We start from the raw sequence: 23,519 nt of genomic DNA, 5'->3' as shown, positions 1-23,519 counted from the left end.
AGCAGCAGTGAGTACTATCTAGAAATAATTCCCCAAAGGTCTTTAGGCAGCACCTTCCAAACCTACAACAACATCAATCTAGAATAATAAAGGTAGCAATTACATGGGCACACCAGGAATTCCCTCCCCAGGTGCATTATGGATCTACCCACAGGTCATGAACAGCAGCGGCTCAAGGAGGCAGATCACCACCAAATTCTCAAGGGGCAACTAGGGACAGGCAATAAATGCTGGCCCAGTCATCAATGCTAATACCCTGAATGAAAAACAAATCATGTCTGATACCCCTCATACCTAGTGTAACACATACCTGAAAGGGCAGGGCTGGTTATTACACATTTCCACTGACTGGGGTCTGGCAGTAACTGCACACTCAGCATCAGATGTCCGTTGCCTCTCGAGTGCCTCTTGCTTCACACAGTGAATGGTCCTTTCTCGCTGACCTCCACCGCAAGTAACACTACACTCATCAAACTCCCCCACTTCCCACCTACACAGCACAGGATGAGAAGAAAGGGGCCGTTATAGGCTATCGAATGGGTTTGTCTCTCAAAGGGATTCATTTCGAATTCGAAAGCTCAGGTGCCACACTGGGCCACAGAGTCAATAGAAACAGAAATAAAACCAGACAATACTGGAACAGTGACTGTGAAGAGAAAACCAGGATGAATACTTCAGGCTTGTGAATGTGTGTCAAGTGGACAGCATAGTGGCTCAGTGGTTAGCACAACTGCCTCACAGTGCCAGGGACCTGGGTCCAATTCCAGCCTCGGGTGACTGACTGGATGGAATTTGCACATTCTCCCTGTTTCTGCGTGGGTTTCCTCCAGGTTCTCCGGTTTCCACTCACAATCCACAGATATGCAGATCAGAGGAATTGGCCATGCTAAATCACCAATAGTATTAGGTGCATTAGTCAGGGGTAAATATAGGGTGGGGGAATGGGTCTGGATGGGTTACTCTTTGGTGGGTCGGTGTGGACTTGTTGAGCCAAATGGCCTGTTTCCACACTGTGGGGAATCTAATCTAAGTCACAAAGAGAGGTTTAAAAGAGTGGTTTTGATAGAGTGAACAAGGAGAAAGTGTGGGAGCAGTACCCCAGTGAGAGTCAGTGTGTGCGGGAGCCGTACCCCAGTGAGAGTCAGTGTGTGTGGGAGCTATACCCCAGTGAGAGTCAGTGTGTGTGGGAGCTATACCCCAGTGAGAGTCAGTGTGTGTGGGAGCCGTATCCTAGTGAGAGTCAGTGTATGTGGGACCCTGTACCCCAGGGAGAGTCAGTGTGTGTGGGAGCCGTACCCCAGGGAGAGTCAGTGTGTGCGGGAGCCGTACCCCAGTGAGAGTCAGTGTGTGTGGGAGCTGTACCCCAGTGAGCGTCAGTGTGTGTGGGAGCTATACCCCAGTGAGAGTCAGTGTGTGTGGGGCTGTACCCCAGTGAGAGTCAGTGTGTGTGGGGCTGTACCCCAGTGAGAGTCAGTGTGTGTGGGGCTGTACCCCAGTGAGAGTCAGTGTGTGTGGGGCTGTACCCCAGTGAGAGTCAGTGTGTGTGGGACTGTACTCCAGTGAGAGTCAGTGTGTGTGGGAGCTGTACCCCAGTGAGAGTCAGTGTGTGTGGGAGCTGTACCCCAGTGAGAGTCAGTGTGTGTGGGAGCTGTACCCCAGTGAGAGTCAGTGTGTGTGGGGCTGTACCCCAGTGAGAGTCAGTGTGTGTGGGAGCTGTACCCCAGTGAGAGTCAGTGTGTGTGGGAGCTGTACCCCAGTGAGAGTCAGTGTGTGTGGGGCTGTACCCCAGTGAGAGTCAGTGTGTGTGGGGCTGTACCCCAGTGAGAGTCAGTGTGTGTGGGAGCTGTACCCCAGTGAGAGTCAGTGTGTGTGGGAGCTGTACCCCAGTGAGAGTCAGTGTGTGTGGGATCTGTACCCCAGTGAGAGTCAGTGTGTGTGGGAGCTGTACCCCAGTGAGAGTCAGTGTGTGTGGGGCTGTACCCCAGTGAGAGTCAGTGTGTGTGGGGCTGTACCCCAGTGAGAGTCAGTATGTGTGGGAGCTGTACCCCAGTGAGAGTCAGTGTGTGTGGGGCTGTACCCCAGTGAGAGTCAGTGTGTGTGGGGCTGTACCCCAGTGAGAGTCAGTGTGTGTGGGAGCTGTACCCCAGTGAGAGTCAGTGTGTGTGGGATCTGTACCTCAGTGAGAGTCAGTGTGTGTGGGGCTGTACCCCAGTGAGAGTCAGTGTGTGTGGGAGCTGTACCCCAGTGAGAGTCAGTGTGTGTGGGGCTGTACCCCAGTGAGAGTCAGTGTGTGTGGGAGCTGTACCCCAGTGAGAGTCAGTGTGTGTGGGATCTGTACCCCAGTGAGAGTCAGTGTGTGTGGGAGCTGTACCCCAGTGAGAGTCAGTGTGTGTGGGGCTGTACCCCAGTGAGAGTCAGTGTGTGTGGGGCTGTACCCCAGTGAGAGTCAGTGTGTGTGGGAGCTGTACCCCAGTGAGAGTCAGTGTGTGTGGGGCTGTACCCCAGTGAGAGTCAGTGTGTGTGGGGCTGTACCCCAGTGAGAGTCAGTGTGTGTGGGAGCTGTACCCCAGTGAGAGTCAGTGTGTGTGGGATCTGTACCCCAGTGAGAGTCAGTGTGTGTGGGGCTATACCCCAGTGAGAGTCAGTGTGTGTGGGAGCTGTACCCCAGTGAGAGTCAGTGTGTGTGGGAGCTGTACCCCAGTGAGAGTCAGTATGTGTGGGATCTGTACCCCAGTGAGAGTCAGTGTGTGTGGGGACTGTACCCCAGTGAGAGTCAGTGTGTGTGGGAGCTATACCCCAGTGAGAGTCAGTGTGTGTGGGGACTGTACCCTAGTGAGAGTCAGTGTGTGTGGGGCTGTACCCCAGTGAGAGTCAGTGTGTGTGGGAGCTATACCCCAGTGAGAGTCAGTGTGTGTGGGGACTGTACCCCAGTGAGAGTCAGTGTGTGTGGGGCTGTACCCCAGTGAGAGTCAGTGTGTGTGGGAGCTGTACCCCAGTGAGAGTCAGTGTGTGTGGGATCTGTACCCCAGTGAGAGTCAGTGTGTGTGGGGCTATACCCCAGTGAGAGTCAGTGTGTGTGGGAGCTGTACCCCAGTGAGAGTCAGTGTGTGTGGGAGCTGTACCCCAGTGAGAGTCAGTATGTGTGGGATCTGTACCCCAGTGAGAGTCAGTGTGTGTGGGGACTGTACCCCAGTGAGAGTCAGTGTGTGTGGGAGCTATACCCCAGTGAGAGTCAGTGTGTGTGGGGACTGTACCCCAGTGAGAGTCAGTGTGTGTGGGGACTGTACCCCAGTGAGAGTCAGTGTCTGTGGGAGCTGTACCCCAGTGAGAGTCAGTGTGTGTGGGAGCTATACCCCAGTGAGAGTCAGTGTGTGTGGGGACTGTACCCTAGTGAGAGGGGTGTGGAGGAAATATACTTTTAGGCCTTACCATGGAGGGCACGGTGCAATGTTACAAGATTCCAGCCTATCAGTGGGCCTCTCTGACTGCAAGCAATGCTGTTGTTCCACAATTTCCTCAGAGCGGCGATCAGCACAGACACAATGGACTGTCACAGTTCCTATTAAAGTGCAAAACACACCAAAGCAGCATGAACATGAAAGGTAACACTGGCATCCACCCAACAAGATGAAACAACATGCAGTTCAAACTGCTGTGACAAATCCAACCCAGCTCTGTCAGTCCACTCTGAATGATGAGCATGTGATGGAAGGTGCCGTCAACAGTGTTATCCAGTGGAACATCCTCAACAATACCTGCTCACTAATTATCCGGGTTGGTTTCACAAGGCCCATCTTCTCCTCACACCTTGCAGCCTTGATCCAACATGGACAAGTGACCTGAACTCAGGCTGGGGGATGGGGAGAAGGGTGGGTGACTGCCCTTCATAACGAGGTTGTATCTGCAGTTTACCTAGTGTGGCATCAAGGAGCCTTAGCAAAACTGGAATCAATAGGAATCCAGAGGCAAACTCTCTGCTGGTTGGAGTCATACCTGACACTTGGGAAGATGGTTGTGGTTGTTGGAGGTCAGTTATCTCAGCTCCAGGACATCTCTGCGGGAGTTCCTCAGCGTAGTGTCCTAGGCCCAACCATCTTCAGCTACTTCATCAATGACCTTCCCTCCATCATAAGGTCAGAAGTGGGGATATTTGCCAATGATGGCACAGTGTTCAGCACCATTCACAACTCCTCAGATACTGAAGCCGTCATGTTCAAATGCAGCAAGACCTGGACGATATCTAGGCTTGGTCTGACAAGTGGCAAGTAATATTTGAGACACAAATGCTAGGCTATGACCATTACTGATAAGAGACAATCTAACCATCACACCCTGTCACTCAGCACTGTTTTCAATTAATCCCCTCACTATCAACATCCTGGGGGTTATCACTGACCAGAAACTCACCTGAAATTGCCTCATAAACACAGTGGCCACAAGAACAGGTCAGACACGAGGAATATTGCGGCAAGTAACTCCCCTCCTGACTCCCTAATGCCTGTCCACCATCTACAAGGCACAAGGCAGGAGTGTGATGGAATACTCCCCACTTGCCTGGATGGGGGCAGCTCTAACACTGAGAAGCTTGATACCATCCAGGACAAAGCAGCTACTTGATTGACACCACATCCACAAATATCCCCTCCCTTCACCACCGATGCTCAGCAGCAGTGTTTACTATCTACAAACTGCACTGCAGAAGTTCACTGAAGATCCTCAGACAGCACTTTGCAGCAGATACATGGGAACACCACCCCCTGCAAGTTCCCCTCTGAGCCACTCACCATCCTGACTTGGAAATATATCTCCTTTCCTTCAGCGTCATTGGGTCAAATTCCTGGAATTCCCTCCATAAGGGCATTGTGGGTCAATCTACAGCAGGCAGATTGCAGCGATTTAAGAAGGCAGCTCATCCCCACCTTCTCAAGGGGCAACTAGGGATGGACAATAAATGCTGGCCCAGCCAGCGACACCCAGAAGCTGTAGGTGAGATTAAGTAAACAAAATCATAGTCACCAAGACTATTAAATTGGGAAGTGACAGTTATGCAGTGAAGAGTCCTCGTTCTGTTGCAGCTCTATTCAGTGAGTGCCTGTTATTCTGATCATTTGAAATGATGGGAATAATATAAGTGGGATGCTCTACCTGGCCCACAGCTGGTTGAACAGGCGTCAGTAACCTCTCGCCAAACATACAACTCCTCCTGCTTCGGGACATACAGACTGTAGGTGATTTTAGGACTTACGATATCCCCGTATTCCTCCCCATATTTCCGGAATACCTGAGATTGCAAGAATAAAAGCAACATAGACAAAATAACATGGTTTGCAAATACGAGGGATGTCCAGGACCTCTGGTAAATGGCAAGTTAAAATATCATAACTTTGGATTTAAAAGCTGAAGGATAACATCTCCGACAGTGCGGCGCTCCCTCAGCACTGACCCTCCGACAGTGCGGTGCTCCCTCAGGACTGACCCTCCGACAGTGCGGCGCTCCCTCAGCACTGATCCTCCGACAGTGCGGTGCTCCCTCAGCACTGACCCTCCGACAGTGCGGTGCTCCCTCAGCACTGACCCTCCGACAGTGCGGCGCTCCCTCAGCACTGATCCTCCGACAGTGCGGTGCTCCCTCAGCACTGACCCTCCGACAGTGCCCACTCCCTCAGCACTGACCCTCCGACAGTGCCCACTCCCTCAGCGCTGACCCTCAGACAGTGCCCACTCCCTCAGCACTGACCCTCCGACAGTGCGGCACTCCCTCAGCACTGACCCTCTGACAGTGCGGCACTCCCTCAGCACTGACCCTCCGACAGTGCGGCACTCCCTCAGCACTGACCCTCTGGCAGTGCGGCACTCCCTCAGCACTGACCCTCCCACAGTGCAGCACTCCCTCAGTACTAACCCTCCGACATTGCAGCGCTCCCTCAGCACTGACCCTCCAACAGTGCGGCGCTCCCTCAGCACTGACCCTCCGACAGTGCGGCGCTCCCTCAGCACTGACCCTCCGACAGTGCGGCACTCCCTCAGCACTGACCCTCCGACAGTGCGGCACTCCCTCAGCACTGACCCTCCGACAGTGCGGCGCTCCCTCAGCACTGTCCCTCCGACAGTGCGGTGCTCCCTCAGGACTGACCCTCCGACAGTGCGGCGCTCCCTCAGCACTGATCCTCCGACAGTGCGGCACTCCCTCAGCACTGACCCTCCGACAGTGTGGCACTCCCTCAGCACTGACCCTCCGACAGTGCGGCACTCCCTCAGCACTGACCCTCCGACAGTGCGGCACTCCCTCAGCACTGACCCTCTGGCAGTGCGGCACTCCCTCAGACTGACCCTCTGACAGTGCGGCACTCCCTCAGCACTGACCCTCCGACAGTGCGGCACTCCCTCAGCACTGACCCTCTGACAGTGCGGCACTCCCTCAGCACTGACCCTCCGTCAGTGCGGCACTCCCTCAGCACTGACCCTCTGGCAGTGCGGCACTCCCTCAGCACTGACCCTCTGACAGTGCAGCACTCCCTCAGCACTGACCCTCCGACAGTGCAGCGCTCCCTCAGCACTGACCCTCCAACAGTGCGGCGCTCCCTCAGCACTGACCCTCCGACAGTGCGGCACTCCCTCAGCACTGACCCTCCGACAGTGCGGCGCTCCCTCAGCACTGACCCTCCGACAGTGCGGCGCTCCCTCAGCACTGACCCTCCGACAGTGCGGCGCTCCCTCAGCACTGACCCTCCGACAGTGCGGCACTCCCTCAGCACTGACCCTCCGACAGTGCGGCACTCCCTCAGAACTGACCCTCCGACAGTGCGGCACTCCCTCAGCACTGACCCTTCGACAGTGTGACACTCCCTCAGCACTGACCCTCCGACAGTGCGACACTCCCTCAGCACTGACCCTCCGACAGTACGGTGTTCCCTCAACACTGACCCTCCGACAGTGTGGCACTCCCTCAGCACTGACCCTCCGACAGTGCGGCACTCCCTCAGCACTGACCCTCCAATAGTCAGCTGCATGTTAGGCCAAAGAACCTGTTACATTCTTTGTAATTATTCATTTCTCAAATATTGCATTAAACAGAACCATTAAAAATTTCACAGCAGGGAAAGAGGCCATTCAGCCCATCATGTCTGTGCCAGCTGAATAAACTAACCCCTATTCTAATCCCATTTCCCAGCCTTCTCTCCGTGACCTTGCAGGTTCCAGTGTTTCAGGAGCAGATCCAAGCTCCTTTTAATTGAATTGAGGCTCTCTGCCGAAACCACCCTCAGAGCAGTGAATTTTAGAGACACCCCCACTACCCTCTGGGGGGAAGGTTTTCCTCAGGCCCACTCTAATAATTGGCTTTTCTCTCCTTCCCACCTGTATTTCGATGGTGTCACTGGTGGGTCCATCAATGACAATCTCCTCAGTGTCCGGTAGCTTCTGCTTTGTCAGGTGCAGCCGGTACTCAATCTTGTTGTCCTCCAGGATGCTTGGGTATGAGACATTGAGTGAGATCTTCTGGGCCCCAGCCACAACATACTGATCTTTAATCTTAACCCCTGGAACAACCACCACAACAATTTGAATTGATATAGTACCTTCAATATCCCAAAATCATTTCATAGGAAGATTAGGTGGACACAAAACTTGATACCTACAAAGTGATTATGATGGAGAAAGTGAGGACTGCAGATGTTGGGGATCAGAGCTTAAAAATGTGTTGCTGGAAAAGCGCAGCAGGTCAGGCAGCAACAAAGGAGCAGGAGAATCGACGTTTCGGGCATAAGCCCTTCTTCAGGAAATCGACGTTTCGGGCATAAGCCCTTCTTCAGGAACCTGAAGAAGGGCTTATGCCCGTAACGTCAATTCTCCTGCTCCTTTGATGCTGCCTGACCTGCTGCGCTTTTCCAGCAACATATTTTTAAGCTCTTAAAGTGACTATGATACTGAACTTGGGATCCAGAGGCCTGGATTCACGAGGAGCTCAATGGTTTAAGTTGGATTATGAGGTCAGACCCCAGCATGCTGGGAACATTGAGTTCCATTAATTAAATACGTCAGGAAAACAATTAGTGCATCAGTGATTGCCAACATGAGACTACCAAATTGTCACAGAATCCAGATCTGGCTCACTAATGTTCTTTGGGGAAGGAAATCTGATGTTGTAACCTGGTCTGGCCTACACGTGACTCCAGACCCACCACAAGGCGGTGGACTCCTCACGGCCCTCTGAAAAGGCTGAGCAAACTCTGCAGGGATGTGGCTCACCACCCCATCCTCTCAACGGCGATCAGTGATTACATGTAAATACTGGTCTTACCAGAACCCTTCACGTTCCATGAATAAATTCCAAAAAAGCCACAAAGGAGAGTTGTTCGGACAGGTGACCAAAGCTTGTTCAAAAGTCTGTTTGAAAGGAGAACTGGGAGATGGAGAAGGTTAAGAAAAGAACTGCAGAGCTTGGAGCTCAGGCAGCTGAAGGCATGGTCGACAATGATGGGGGCGATAGAAATCGGGGAAATTCAAGGTACTAGAGGAGCACAGACAGGTCAGAGGCTTGAGGAGCTGCAGACAGTTACAGAGTTACAGAAAAGCAAACCTTACCTGCTTGGTTTCCATTCAGAATGACCAACTGTGCTTTTAAATTGCCAATGACAAGGGTCTGTGCCAATTAGAATTATGGCCAGCTACACTCCCAGATATTCCATGGTGGTAACCCCCTCCTGTTGTTCAGACATACCCATTCAGATACATCAGTGTTGTGAGGGGAAGGTGCGGGCTTTAATCTTCTTCGTTATGAAAAGGATATTGAGATCCTCAAGAAGGTGCACAGAAGGTTCACAAGGATGCTATTCCAGCTGAGAGATTACATGTCCCAGGAAGAATAGAGTGGATTGGTGCTCTTTTCTCTGGAAAAGAGAAGGCTGAGGGGTACCCTGTTGGACAAGTGCTTCAATGTGCAAGATCCAGAGAAGTTGGTTCAACAGTCCCAAGCATGGGGGCCACCAATATATATCGGTCACCCTTTATTTAATTGGGAGTTTAGAAATACTTCTTTAATCAAAGAGAATGTGAGAAAGTGGAACTGAAACAACCAATGGGAACTGACACATTCTTTCAAACATTTGCTTATTAAGAATCTCTCCACCTCTGCCTTAAAAATATTTGAGGACTCTGTTTCCATCACCTTTTTAAGGAAGAGAGTTTCCAAAATCTCACAGGGAAATAAAAACATCAACTCATGCTTGTTTTAAATGTACAACTGCCAATTTTAAACAGTGACCCCTATTCTGAATTCTCCCTGAACAACAACAGGAATAATCCAGGAAATTTATAGACCAGTGAGTCTCACCTTGGTGCTTGGGTAACTATTGGAGAGAATTGTTAGGGTTAGGATTTACACACATTTGGAAAAGCCTGCCCAAATTAGGGACAGTTGGCGTGGCTTTGTGCACGGCAGGTCAGGTCTTACTAAATTGATTGAATTTTTTAAGGTGACAAAGGTGATTGATGAGGGTAGAACAGTGGATATTATCTACATGGATTTTAATAAGGCTTTTGACAAGGTCTCTCATGGTAGGCTCATCCAGAAGATTAAAATGTATGGGATCCACAGTGACTTGGCGATGTGGATTCAGAACTGGCTTGTACATAGAAGGCAGAGGGTGATGGCGGAAGGGTATTTTTCAGGTTGGAGGTCTGTGACTAGTGGTGTTCCGCAGTGATCCGTACTGGGATCTCTGCTGTTTGTGATATATATATAAATTACTTTGATGCAAATGTAGATGGATGGGTTAGTGAGTTTGCAGAAGATACAAAGATCACTGCAGTTGTGGATTGTGTAGAAGATTGTCAAAGGATACAGTGGGATATATATCAGTTGCAGATATGGGCTGAGAAATGGCAGAGTTTAATCCGGGTGATTATGAGGTACTGCACTTTGGGAGATCAAATGTTACAGAACAGTATACAGTTAATGGCAGGATCCCGAACAGCATTGACGTACAGAGAGATCTTGGGGTTCAAGTCCATAGCACCCTGAAAGTGGCCATGCAAGTAGATAGGGTGGGTAAAGAAGGCGTTTGGTATGCTTGCCTTCATTGGTTGGGGAAATGAGTATAAGAATCAGGATATCATGTTGCAGCTTTATAAGACTTTAGTGAGACCACACTTAGGGTATTGCATTCAGTTGTGGTCACCGCATTACAGGAAGGATGTGGAGGCTTTGGAGAGGGTGCAGAAGAGGTTTACCAGGATGTTGTCTGGATTAGAGAGTATGAGCTAGAAGGAGAGGCTAGCATGTGCTTGGCTGCTGATGGATTTTATCCAGGGATCTTAAAGGAATTGATTAGTGACCCAGTACTTATAATTTTCCAAACTGCGTTGATGCGGGATCTGTCCCTTTAGGTTAGAAGATATCGAATGTAACTCCTTTATTCAAAAAGGGAGGGCGCCAGAAAGGAGAAAACTCCAGGTTTAACACCAGTTATTGGGATAATTTTCAAAACTATTACTAATGACATTATAGCACGACTTTTGGATAAGTTCAAGGTCATCAGCAGGACTTGATTGTTAAGATAATGTTAAGGTCGAGAGGGTCTTGGGAAGGTGGATGTTGAGAGGATGTTTGCTAGAACCTAGAAAATAAAACATAGAACAATACAGCACAGGAACAGGCCCTTCAGCCCACGTGCGTGCCAAAATGAGGCCAAATTAAACTAATCCCTTCTGCCTGCTCTTGGTCCATATTCCTCCATCCCTTCCATATTGATGTGCCTACCTAAAAGTCCCTGAGACACCCATATCATATCCACCTCCATCACCATTCCTGGCAACACCTTCCAGACTCCTAATACTCGCTTACCCCTCACATTTCCTTTGAACTTTCCCCCTCTCACCTTAAATACATGCTCCCTAGTTTTACACATTTCAACTCTGGGAAAAATATTCTGACCATCAACCCAATCCATACATCTCATAATTTTATAGACTTTTATCAACTTCTGTCACTCCAGAGAAAACAACCTGAGTTTTTCTAGCCTCTCCTTATAGCTCATACCCTCTAATCCAGGCAGCATCCTGGTGAACCTCTTCTGCACCCTCTCCAAAGCCTCCACATCCTTCCTGTAATGTGGCAACCAAAATTGAATGCAATACTTTAAGTGTGGTCCAACTAAAGTCTTATAAAGCTGCAACATGACATCCTGATTCAGCCCATAGCTTCAACAACTTATTCAGTGAAAAATTCTGAGGAAAGAACCCACCATCTCCTAATTAAACAAGTTAAGAAGAGCACTAAGCCTGAAGGAAGAAATGTATAATCATGCAAGTGTGAGTGGCAGGTCAGAAGACAAAGACCACTGAATGATGACTGAAAGATTAATCAGGGCTAATAAATTACAGCATGACAGGAAGCCAGCTAGAAATGTAAAAACTGACAACAAGAGTTTCTGTAGAAATCTAAAAAGGAAAATATTAATTGAGTGTTGCACCTATAGAGGGGGTGAGAATGGGGAGTGAATAGTAGATATTAGAGAAATGGCAGATGTAATGAATAAACATTTTGTTTCTGTCTTCATCACTGAGGATACAAAAAGAAATCCAAATAATACTAGAATAAATCTGGAGGTTCAGGGAAGAGAGGAACTTGGTGAAATTATTATCACAAGGGATGTAGTACTGAGCAAACTGATGGAGCCATAGCCAATAAATCTGCAGGATTAGAATCCTTTGAAGGAGTATCATGCACTCTGGGTAAAGGAGAGGCCATTGATATCCAGTACAGGGATTTCCAGAAGGCATTTGACAATGTTCCACATAAAAGTTATTGTGCAAAGTAGGAGCTCATGGTACAGATGGTAACACCCCAGAATGGATAGAAGACTGGCTGTTTGGCAGAAAACAGAGAGGATGAATAAATGGGTCTTTGTCTGATTGGCAGGACGTGACAAGTGGGGTCCTGCAATGGTCTGGGTCCTCAATATTTTACAATTTACATCAATGACTTGGATGAGGGGTAACTATTAATCTAATCTATTAATTCAGGAAACTCAGCTAATGTTTTGGGGAGCTAGATCCGAATTCCACCACAGCAGATTGTGAAATTTGAATTTAATAAAATAAATCTGTAATTAAGAGTCTAATTTTGACCATAAATCCATTGCTGATTGTCAGAAAAACCATGCCTTTGAGAAAGTGACAAAGTTGATTGATGAGGGAAGTGCTGAAGATGTCATATACATGGACTTTAGTAAAGCATTCGATAAGGTTCCCCATGGTAAGCTGATGGAGAAGGTAAAGTCACATGGGATCCAAGGTGTACTAGCTAGATGGATAGAGAACTGGCTGGGCAAGAGAAGACAGAGAGTAGTAGTGGAAGGGAGTTTCTCAAAATGGAGAACTGTGGTCAGTGGTGTTCCACAGGGATCAATGTTGGGACCACTGTTGTTTGTGATATACATAAATGATCTGGAGGAAGGTGTAGGTGGTCTGATTAGCAAGTTTGCAAATGACACTAAGATTATTGGATTAGCAGATAGTGAAGGGGACTGTCAGAAAATACAGCAGAATATAGATTGGAGAGCTGGGCTGTGAAATGGCAGATGGAGTTCAATCCGAGCAAATGTGAGGTGACGTATTTTGGAAGATCCAATTCAAGAGCAAACTATGCTGTAAATGGAAAAGTCCTGGGGAAAATTGACGTACAGAGAGATCTGGATGTTCAGATCCATTGTTCCTTGAAGGTGGCAACACAAGTCAATAAAGTGGTCAAGAAGGAACACAGTGTATGGCATACTTGCCTTCATCAGATGGGGTATTGAGTACAAGAGTGGGCAGGTCATGTTACAGTTGTATAGGACTTTGGTTCAGCCACATTTGGAATACAGCATACAGTTCTGGTCACCACATTACCAAAAGGATGTGGATGCTTTGGAGAGGGTGCAGAGGAGGTTTACCAGGATAGTGCCTGGTATGGAATGGGCTAGCTATGAACAGAGGTTGAGTAGCTTAGGTTAATTTCATTAGAAGGATGGAGGTTGAGAGGGGACATGATCGAGGTCTACAAAATCATCAGAGTTACAGACAGAGTGGATAACACGATGCTTTTTTTCCCAGAGTGGGGGACTCAATTACTAGGGGTCACGAGTTCAAAGTGAGAGGGAAAACGGTTAGGGAGATATGTGTGGAAAGTTCTTTATGCAGAAGGTAGTAGGTGCCTGGAACGTTTTGCCAGCAGAGATGGTAGACGCAGGCTAGACAGATACATACATGGGCAGGGAGCAAAGGGATACAGACCCTTAGAAAATAGGCGTCAGGTTTAGATAGAGGATCTGGAACGGCGCAGGCTTGGAGGGCTGAAGGGCCTGATCCTATGCTATAATTTTCATTGTTCTTTGAAAGGAAACTGCAACCCTTACCTGGTCTGGTTTACATGTGACTCCAGACCCACAGTGGTGCAGTTGACTCCTAACTGCCCTTTGGGTAATTAGAGATGAGCAAGAAATGCTGACCCAGCCCATTTGCATCCTCATCCCATGAATACATTTTTAAAAATACTACCCTGTACTTGACAAATGCCTTCCCCATCCACTAATGTGGTCCAATGATATTCTTTTTCTGGTTCTGCTTTTGGTCCTGATCATTCCTGATCAAAGCTGGGTTTAGGGTCTCACAGAAAAAGTTTTCCTTTTCAATTCTGTCAAGATAACTAATGTCTTAGTTTCCTTACCGAGATGGGAGAACACAGACTGAGTGTTGGAGACTCGGACCTTGGTGGACCATGGTGGGACTGTGAGAAAAGTGACATATGCTGTAAATTCAAAAGCAAAGCACATCAGTTATTGTGGTACACTCACTGAAAGGAGCAGTGATGAACAATACACCCCTCCGTACCTAGCCCTCAGTTAAGCTCCAGTTAAACCCATCTCCCAACACGTCATTCAGATTCTGTAGCCCCATCCTTGTGTAAATGAAGACAGGGAGGAGGGAAGCTAATTGGTGATGGATTGAAATGAATTGTACTCGTACTCTTGGAAGGTCAGAAGAATGAAACATCTCAAATTCTTTGAGGTCCTGACAAGGATAGATGCTGAGATAGTGTTTGCCTAGGTAAGGGCTAGAGGGCGGTGTGATAGGGTGGTCATTACGACTGAAGTGAAGAGAAACGCTTTCGTTCAGAAGATTGGGAATCTAAAACTCTTTACCCCAAAGAGCTGAGGAGACACACTCAATTAGCATGTTGAGGTGGGCGGGGGGAGGGGGGTTTGTGAAAGAAACTATCTCTGATGCTGCCATGCTCCAACTCCCAGGCTGATCTCTTTGAGATGGGACAGTGATTACAAGGACAGATCGTAGTGATTAGACATTTCGGGGTAATCTATAAGAGGTGTTTAAAATGATTAAAGGATTCAATCCGGTAGCTGAACAACTGTTTACTCTAGTTTGGGACGGGGGTGGGAACAGAGAAGTCTAGAACAAGGGGCAGAACCTTAAAACTCAAGCCAGACTGGAGGGGCGATATCAGGCAATACTTCCACACACAACGGGGGAGTAAAGATCTGGAACTCCCTCTCTACAAAAGTTGCAGAGGCTGTTGTTCAATCAAAACTTTCAAATTGCATTGATAGATTCTTGTTAGGCAAGGGTATTCAGGAAATACAGAAGCAGGATGGATAGATGGAACTGATATACAGAACAGAGGTAAACTGATTGGTGGAAAAAGCTCAAGTAGCCAACTGGCCTGCTTTAGTTTCTCCTCCATCCATATCTGCTGCTCCTGCTGGTGGGGGGGTGTGGATTTTGGAAAAGGAGCATATAGGGTTGAGACCTGTGTTGCAACATAAGATCTGAAATTGGGAATTAAGCCTAAGACTGGGTTAAAATCCTGAAACTCCCTCGCTAACAGCATTATATCTCTACACCCGGAGGATTGCAGTGGGTTGAGAAGACAGCTCACAGTCTCCTTTGCAACAGCAATTCAGAATGGACAATAGATATCGACTTAGTCAGTGACATGCACATCCCATGAATGAAGAAAAATCTTGATGTGAGGTTTCGGATTGCGACTATTTTCAGTCTTCCTGCTGTTTAAGGAACAGAATAAGAGTTAATGATTCTGGCCAGCTTGTTACAGTGGCCCGTGTCAGTGCTGGTTACCTCTGGGGCTGCCCTTGGTGTAAGAGCCGACTACTTCCCGGCAGCTGGAATTATTGCCTCCACACACCTGACAATTGTCCAGCACCTGGCCAGAGTCCAACTTTCCATCGCAGCCAAATATCTATAAAAGGACCATGTACAACAGAATCAGTAACACAAGAAATAAAATCATGGACTTCAATGCAACTGTGGCACGTCCACAATGACTCTGACCAATTTTTACAGATACACCACAGAAACATCCTGTCTGGATTTATCACAGCTTGGTATGGCAACTGCTCTACCCAAGGCCACAAGATATGAGAGAGAGTTGTGAACACAGCCCAGTCCATCATGAAAGCCAGCCCTTCTTCCATTGATTCCATCTGCACTTGCTGCAGCTTTGGGAAGGCAGCCACTATTAATCCCACCCCAGTTATAACCTCTTCCACCCTCTTCCGTCAGGCACAAGATACAAAAGTACCAATAGATTTAATGGACCTCGGATATATTAGAGTTGATCTTTTTCTGCACCTTCTCTGTAGCTGTAACAATATATTCTGCATTCTGTTCTATTATCCTGATGCACTTATGTAAGGTATCATTTGTCTGGATAGCAAGCAAAACAGTACTTTTCACTGCACCTCAATACATGTGACAATAATAAACCAAATCAAAACTTCTCAAATACAGATAGACGAACAGAGAAGGAAAGACACTGGACATCAAAACCAATGTATGAGAGACAGTAGGTATGAGGCACAGAGAATAACAGGCACAGAGCAAGAGGGACACAGAATGAGAGGGTGGACACTAGGTTAGTGTGTAAGGGGGGGGGGGGCTGGAAGTGAGGGGCACTGGTAGCTAGAAGTACTGGGGTAAGGGACACTGGAGGTGAGGGACATTGGGGCGAGGGGCTGAGAGTAGATTCTGGGCACAAGCTAAGGGTCTCACAACAATGCTGAGGGATTAAACTGGTGCTCAGTATTTACCCTGCAATGTCCTGTGACACACAGTTTGTACGATGGCGCTGTCTCTGGATCACTCATCTCACACCTGGTTCCATCCACAAAACTGTTCCCCCGGCTCATCATGAAACGTTTTCCTTCCGCTCGGCACATGTGCTTACACAGCTCATTCCCTGTGCACAGGCAAACAGAACAGCACCATGATCCAGCAGCAGCTTAATCGGCACGATGAGATTATGTACAACAGGCGGTTATCAAACAATAATCCAGGTACAGATCTATTCATTCTCAGCAAGTGATCAGACAGAGGTGTTACTGGGATTGTTACAGATGGCACAGATTTAATAATAGAGGGGAAATGAAGAGAAACATGTTTAAGAGCCATTTGTGATTCACAACGCACTGTCAGAAAAGGAGTTGAAGCAGATTCAACAGGCACATCCTTTAAAATGTAACTGACTAAATGTTTGAAATGAAAAATTTGCAAGGCTATTGGAAAACACGAAGAGATATGGATATCTCGTTCAAAGAACAAGTACAGACATGATACTCCAAGTGACCCCCTATTAGCATTTTATCCAAACACGTATTGAATATTGATGTCACACAGATAAACACGATTCAATAAGGTTTTACCTTTTGCATAGCCAAGGGCAGGCTGCCATTTGTAGTAAACTGGAACACTGGAGGAGTGGTAGAGGGGCTGAGAATTGGTGTCAGAACACTGTGTAGCCATGAAATCCAACTGAGTTCCCTGGCAGGGCTGCATAAGGAATAGGAGAGGGTAAACAGTGCGTAACCATGAGAAATACTTGAAACAATAGTGGTTCAGCCATCATTTAGATAATACTCAGATCACCCAGTTAGCATCAAATATTCCAGGACAGGGACAGCATGCGGTTAGATACAGAGTAAAGCTCCCTCTACACTGTCCCCATCAAACAACCCCAGGACAGGGATAGTGCAGGATTAGGTACAGAGTAAAACTCCCTCTACGCTGTCCCCATCAAACACTCCCAGGACAGGGACAGCACAGGGTTAGATACTAAGTATTAATCCCTTTGCACTGACCCCATCAAACACTCCCAGGACAGGGACTGTACAGGGTTAAATATAGAGTAAAGCTTTCTCTACACACTGTTCTGATCAAGTAATCTTACAGTACAGCACAGGGTTAGATCTTCAAACAGTCCTGTCCACCTTGGTATAATTCCCAATTCTGCACAGGCACACCTAGTTTCCAAGGCATGCCTGAAGCTGGGGGTCTGCAATATATCTCCTTACATGTCCCATTACTGTGCTGACCATCACATAAATGTAACTGTTTTACCCAGTTTCTGCATGGCTGCTCAGATTCTTTTTCTATGTTGAACAAACAACAAAGTTATTTATTTTTGTGAAGGCGAGTTTTATGTGGCAAAGCGATAAAGCCGGTTAATACAATTTGAAAATGCACAGACACAAGTAGACTCGCTCATTCACTCCAGGAGCAGGGGGAGAATGGATCTGTCTCTCTCTCTCAGCAGAGATCATCTTGGGGAAAAAACAAACACTTTCAATCCAATGATAGTTAGTTCTGGAAAGCTAAAGGATAAGTTTTGCAATGTTTGCTGTTGATCTGGTGCTCTGGTCATTGTAGATGGGTGTTACCTAGTATTGGTGGTTGTCTCTGGGCTCTTTATAAACGCTGCATTGAGGATTCTTCCAAATGCTCTTCAAGACAGTAATCGGGTTTCACATTGGTGTTACATCAGAATTTGTTTTCAGAAACAGGACAGATATGTTGGTGAGTGCTTTTCCTTAGCAGGGTGCTCACCAACTACTCCAAACAATCGCCAAAGCAGAAACTGGAACCTAACACTCAAAAACGCAGGCTGGCAGTCTCCAGTAAACAAGCAGTTATCACAACCTACATGACTACCAAGAAATTCCTTATTTAAAACAATTGTTCCAATGTCCTTTCAGTGGATTCTTTAAAAATAAAATGCAGTGTCACTATACTGATGGCAATAGTGCAACAGAAATGTGAAATATGGCCATTTTATCTCTAGGATGGCTCCAATGACATAATGTGGTGGACAAAGTTAAAAATCACACAACACCAGGTTATAGTACAACATGTTTATTTGGAAGCAGTAGCAGGTGGTTGTCCTGATGAAGGAGCGGCGCTCTGAAAACTCGTGCTTCCAAATAAACCTGTTGGACTATAACTTGGTGTTGTGTGATTTTTAACTCTAATGACATATTGTGGGCACTACCTAAGACACGGAAATTTACATCAGATTTCATCAGTAAGCAAATGTATTCATTGTAATAAATGTATTCTTTAACATGTGGTAAAACAACTTATTAATTATTAATGCAAATATAAACCATTCCCCCCTTTAAATCTTAATATATACGCCCCTGCATTCACACTTCGGATGGAGAGACAAGTGAGACAAGCAGTCCTTTTTCTAGGAATATTGTAGGCCAGAAAGGTACAAAGTTTGTGAACCAAAAGGGGTGGAAAATGAGGTGACTTTCTTCACAGTTCTTTTTTGCTTTTTGGTGATAGTAGCACGGCACAGGCACCCTCAATATGGTAGCTGGTTGGTTGAACCTAGGTCTCAGTTTGAATTTGAAGTTTTCATTCTTTTTGCAAAGTCATCGAACTGTATTCCTTTTCCAATTAAAGAGAGACTGAGTAAGTGACAGACAGAAGGATTGGGCTTGCTTTCAGGAATTTTGGAGATTTGTGGAGCGACTGAACACTAATTCAAATCATATTGCTAGGTGGTTATTAACTCTTCCCAAAGATTACTAGTGCTAATACAAATGTATTAAAACCCCATCTTACAGTGAAATTATTCCCCTCTTATTTAACCATAAAGTAACCATCATGGTTCCACTTTGCTTTGAGTTATATAAAAAATATCAAACTTTTATTTTCTGGTTTCTATTTGAATATAAAATATTTGTCATCTTTACAGCAGGTCTTCAAAGTCCTTCAAAGTCAAGATCCCAAAATAATTAAATATGAAGCCTTCATAACATCTATTTGATTCCATTTTCTTTTTCTGCTTAAATCTATTCAAAGAACAAAGAACAGTACAGTACAGGAACAGGCCCTTCAGTCCTCCAAGCCTGCAACAACCCATTTTGCACTAATATACTAAAACTGTCTTCACTTAAAGGATCTGTCTCCCTCTACTCCCTTCCTATTCAAGTACTCATCCAGGTGTCTTTTAAACACTGCTATTGTTTCTGCTTCCATCATTTTCTCTGTCAGCATGTTCCAAGCACTCAACACCCTTTGTGTGAAAAACTTCCTGGGAATTTATTCTTCAATTTGATTACCCATTCTCTGACTTCTCCTTTCATTCCAAACTCTCTCAATATTCCTTTGATTGGATTCCCTCACCATAGGGAACAAGTCCCACCGATAACAAAAGAGAAGTATAGCAGAGGAACAGGCCCTTCTGCCCTCCAAGCCTGTGCTGATCATCATGCTTTAACTAAACTAAAAAACAAACCTTCTGCCCTTATTCAGTCTATGTTCCTCTATTCCCTCCCTGTTCCATCCAGATGCCTCTTAAATGTTGCCAACGTGCCTGCTTCCATCACCTCTTCTGACAGTGGGTTCCAGGCTCCTATCACTTTCTGCGTGAAAAACTTCCCTCTCACGTCTTCCTTAAACTTTCCCCCTCTCACCTTGAACCTGTGCCGCCTTGTAATTGAAACTTTAACCCTGGGGAAAGCCTCTGACTGTCCACCCTATTGATGCCTCTCATAATTTTGTAGATTCTATCAGGTCGCCTCTCAGCTGCTGTCTTTCCAGTGAAAACAATCCTAGTCTTTTTAACCTTTCCTCATCGCCAATGCCCTCAAGACCAGGCAACATCCTGGTGAACCTTCTCTGAACACTTTGCAAAGCTTCTACATCCTTCTGGTAGCGTGGCGACCAAAGCTGCACACAATACTCCAAATGTAGCCTAACGAAAGTTTAATATAGCTGTAACATGATTTGCCAACTCTTGTATGCCATGCCCCAGCCAATAAAGGCAAGCATGCCATATACCTTCTTAATCAACTTGGCCACCTGTGTTGCCACTTTTAGCGAACTGTGGACCTGCATGCCAGATCCCTCTGTACGTTAATGTTCCTAAGGGTTCTGTGATTTACAGTATAATTCACACTCATATTTGATCCTCCAAAATGCATTATCTCGCATTTGTCTGGATTAAACTCCATCTGCCATTTCTGTGGCCAAGTCGTCAATCTATCTATATCCTGTTGTATCCTTTCACAATCGATGGCACTATCACCAACTCTACCAATCTTCATGTCATCTACAAACCTATTAAGCAGACCACCCACATTTTCCTCCAGTTCATTTACTACAAACAACAGAGGACCTAAGACTAATCCCTGTGGAACACCACTAGTTACCGGACTCCATTGTGAAAAACCCCTTTCCACCACTAGCCTCTGTCTTCTATGATTGAGCCAGTTTTGTATCCAGCTAGCCAGTCCACCACAAATCCCATGTGATTTTAGTTTTTGTACCAATCTTACTAAAGTCCTCATAAACTACACCCACAGCCCTTCCCTCATCAATTGTCTTTGTCACCTTTTCAAAACATTCAGTCAGGTTGGTGGGACATGACCTTCCCCATACAAAACCATGCTACTGTCACGAAATAGTCTGTTTTCTTCCAAATGTGTATATATCTTATCCCTTAGTATATTCTCCAAGACAGATGTCAGGCTCACTGGCCCATAATTTCCTGGATTCTCCCTGCTTCCTTTCTTAAACAAGGGAACAACATTGGCTAATCTCCAGTCCTCTAGAACCTCACCTGTGGTCAAAGAAGATGTGAAGATGCCTGCTAATGCCCCAGCTATTTTTTCCCTCGCCTCTCACAGTAACCTCGGATAGATCACAGCTGGCCTTGGCGACTTGTCTACGTTAATGTAATTTAGAATACCCCAAACTTCCTCCTTCAATATATTGACTTTCTCTAGAGTATTGACGCACTCATCCCTGACCTCAACATCAGTTCTGTCCTTCTCCTTGGTGAATACCGATACAAAGTGCTCATTATGGATCTCTTCGACTTCCAGTGGCTCCACGCATAACTTCCCTCCTTAGCCCTTGAGTGGGTCTACCCTTTCCTTTGCTACCTTCTTTCTCCTAATGTATGCATAAAAAGCCTTAGGATTCTTTTGACGCTCTTTAATAAAGTTATTTCATAGCCCCTTTTAGTCTTCTTAAGTCCATGTTTAAGGTCGTTCCTAATTTTTCTATACTCCTCAAGGGCTTTGTCAGTTTGTAGCTGCCTAGACCTATCGAATGCTTCCTTTTTCCTTTTGATTAAGTTTACAATTTCCCTTGTCATCCATGGTTCCTGAATCCTGCCATTCCTATCCTTCACTTTTGCAGGGACATGCATATCCTGCACTTTATTCAATTGGTCTTTAAAAGCCTTCCACATGCCAGATGTAGATTTGCCCTCAAATAACTGCTCCCAATCCACATTCCCCAGTTCCTGTCTAATTTGGGTGTAATAAGCACCTTCTCCCGAGGGCCACCCTTGTCCTTGTCTGTGACTACTTGAACTCTGATAGAGTTAAGATCACTTAGTCCAAAATGCTCTCCTGCTGAAACATCGATCACCTGTCCTGGCTCATTCCCTCATGCCAAGTCTAGTATGGCCTCCTCCCTGGGTGGATTGTGAGCATACTGTCTCAAAAGTACTCCTGGACACATCTAAAAAATTGCTCTCCATTTGAGCCCCTGGCTCTGGGGAGTCCCAGTCAATAAGAGCAAAGTTGAAGTCAGCCACCACAACTACCCTGTTTTTTTTGAACACGTTTCCCATATCTGATTACATATCTGCTCCTCTGTCTCCTGTGGGCTTTTAGGAGGTCTATAGAAAACGCCCAACATTGTGATTTCACCCTTTTATTCCTGAGCTCCATGAATAATGCCTCAGTGCAAGATCCCTCCAATGTGTTCTCCCTCAACACAGCAATCCCATGTCTGTAATACAACCCCCACCCCCCCCCCCACCCCTTTTGTTTGCCTTCTGTCCCACCTAAAACAGTGATTTCCTGGATCTACGTTATCAATTTCCTCAGAATGTGAGCTTATGTTTTCATTTATGGGACGTGAACATTGCTGGTCAGGTGAACATTTATTGCTGAGTTACTCTGGGGAAGGTGGTGATAAACCACTGAAGTCTATGTGATGCAGTGAAACCCACTGTTAGGGAGGGAATTCTAGGACTTTTACTGAGCAACAGGGAAGGAATGGTGATATGTTTCCAAGTCAGGATGGTGAGTGACTTGGAGGGGAATTTACAGACAGTGACAGTATTCAGTCCTGAAGAAGAGTCATACTGGGTTAGGACTATATTCACTGGGGGTCTGGAAGAATGAGGGGGATCTCAAAGAAAGCTATAAAATTCTAACAGGACTAATCAGGATAAACATAGGAAGGATGTTTCCGATAACTAGGGAGTCCAGAACCGGGAATAATTGTCCAAAGATAAGGGGTAGGCCATTTTGGACTGAGATGCGGAGGAATGTGATCATGCAGAAAATTGGGAGCCTGTAGAGATCCCGCTACAGAAAATGGTGGACACCAAAACATTAAATATTTTCAAGAAGAAGTTAGATCTAGTTCTTAAGGCTAAGAAGATCAAAGGGTCCAGGCAGGAAGCGGGAACATGGGACTGACTTGGACAGTCAGCCATGGTCATACTGAAATATTGAATGGTGGTACAGGCTCGAAGGGCCGAGTGGCCTACTCCTTCTCATATCTTCTGTGTTTCTTTGACCTGTAGGCACTAACTTTGTTTCTCTGTCCAAAGCTGTTGATAGACCTGCTGAGTTTCTCCAGCAATTCTCTGTGTTTGTTTCAGTTTTCTAGCATCTGCTGGATTTTGCCTTTGTTACAGGTAGCGGTGTTCATGTGTATTTGCTGCCTTTACAACTTTAGACTGTCACAAATTAAATTATTCCAATTTTCTGAACTGCTCCTCTCAAGTTTATGTCCATCTGCCCATACAGTGCCTGAATGGATACCTGTTGAATATAAGCCAAGCAAGGACTTCTGGGTGTTACCTTCCTGGAGCTTGTCTTTCTGATTCTGATACAATCCTCCGTACCTGGGTGTTGCACATGATAGCCTCCATATCCACTCCCTTGCACTTATGGCCACCGAAAGCAGGTCTAGAAAATCCAAATTAAACTTTATACAGTAATCAAAACACTGGTCAAATTGTCTGGCAATTAAAAGGAAAATCACCACAATCTTACCAGAACTTAGGGCTGCTCTCTCATTATGGGGAGAAGAATGATGGTAATTTAACCTGAGAGTCACCAAGCCTCAGACGAGGGGAGAGGCTGAGAAAGAAAACCTTTTGTTGTAACCTCAGGAGGTACAGGAAT

At 46.4% G+C, this 23,519-nt stretch overlaps 2 protein-coding genes across 6 annotated transcripts in view; one reads left to right on the top strand and one right to left on the bottom strand.

Annotated features, from left to right (window-relative positions):
* Window positions 1–23,519, top strand: part of rexo4 (REX4 homolog, 3'-5' exonuclease) — a 133,441-nt gene that overhangs the window by 55,611 nt on the left and 54,311 nt on the right. The gene's annotated exons all lie outside the window — the stretch shown is intronic.
* Window positions 1–23,519, bottom strand: part of adamts13 (ADAM metallopeptidase with thrombospondin type 1 motif, 13) — a 67,221-nt gene that overhangs the window by 22,190 nt on the left and 21,512 nt on the right. For both annotated transcript variants that reach the window (XM_072566047.1, XM_072566048.1), the window contains exons 13-21: window positions 23,237–23,300; window positions 16,719–16,845; window positions 16,107–16,255; window positions 15,136–15,256; window positions 13,709–13,789; window positions 7,357–7,538; window positions 5,146–5,281; window positions 3,430–3,559; window positions 311–490 (exon numbers count right to left, since the gene is read on the bottom strand). In XM_072566047.1, the coding sequence (XP_072422148.1) occupies window positions 311–490; window positions 3,430–3,559; window positions 5,146–5,281; window positions 7,357–7,538; window positions 13,709–13,789; window positions 15,136–15,256; window positions 16,107–16,255; window positions 16,719–16,845; window positions 23,237–23,300 (1,170 nt within the window). The remainder of the gene's footprint in view (window positions 1–310; window positions 491–3,429; window positions 3,560–5,145; window positions 5,282–7,356; window positions 7,539–13,708; window positions 13,790–15,135; window positions 15,257–16,106; window positions 16,256–16,718; window positions 16,846–23,236; window positions 23,301–23,519) is intronic.

Source organism: Chiloscyllium punctatum, chromosome 49, assembly GCF_047496795.1.
Source record: "Chiloscyllium punctatum isolate Juve2018m chromosome 49, sChiPun1.3, whole genome shotgun sequence".
Taxonomy (NCBI): domain Eukaryota; kingdom Metazoa; phylum Chordata; class Chondrichthyes; order Orectolobiformes; family Hemiscylliidae; genus Chiloscyllium; species Chiloscyllium punctatum.
The sequence above is the reverse complement of the archived record's forward strand: the minus strand, read 5'-3'. Positions and strand labels throughout refer to the sequence as shown.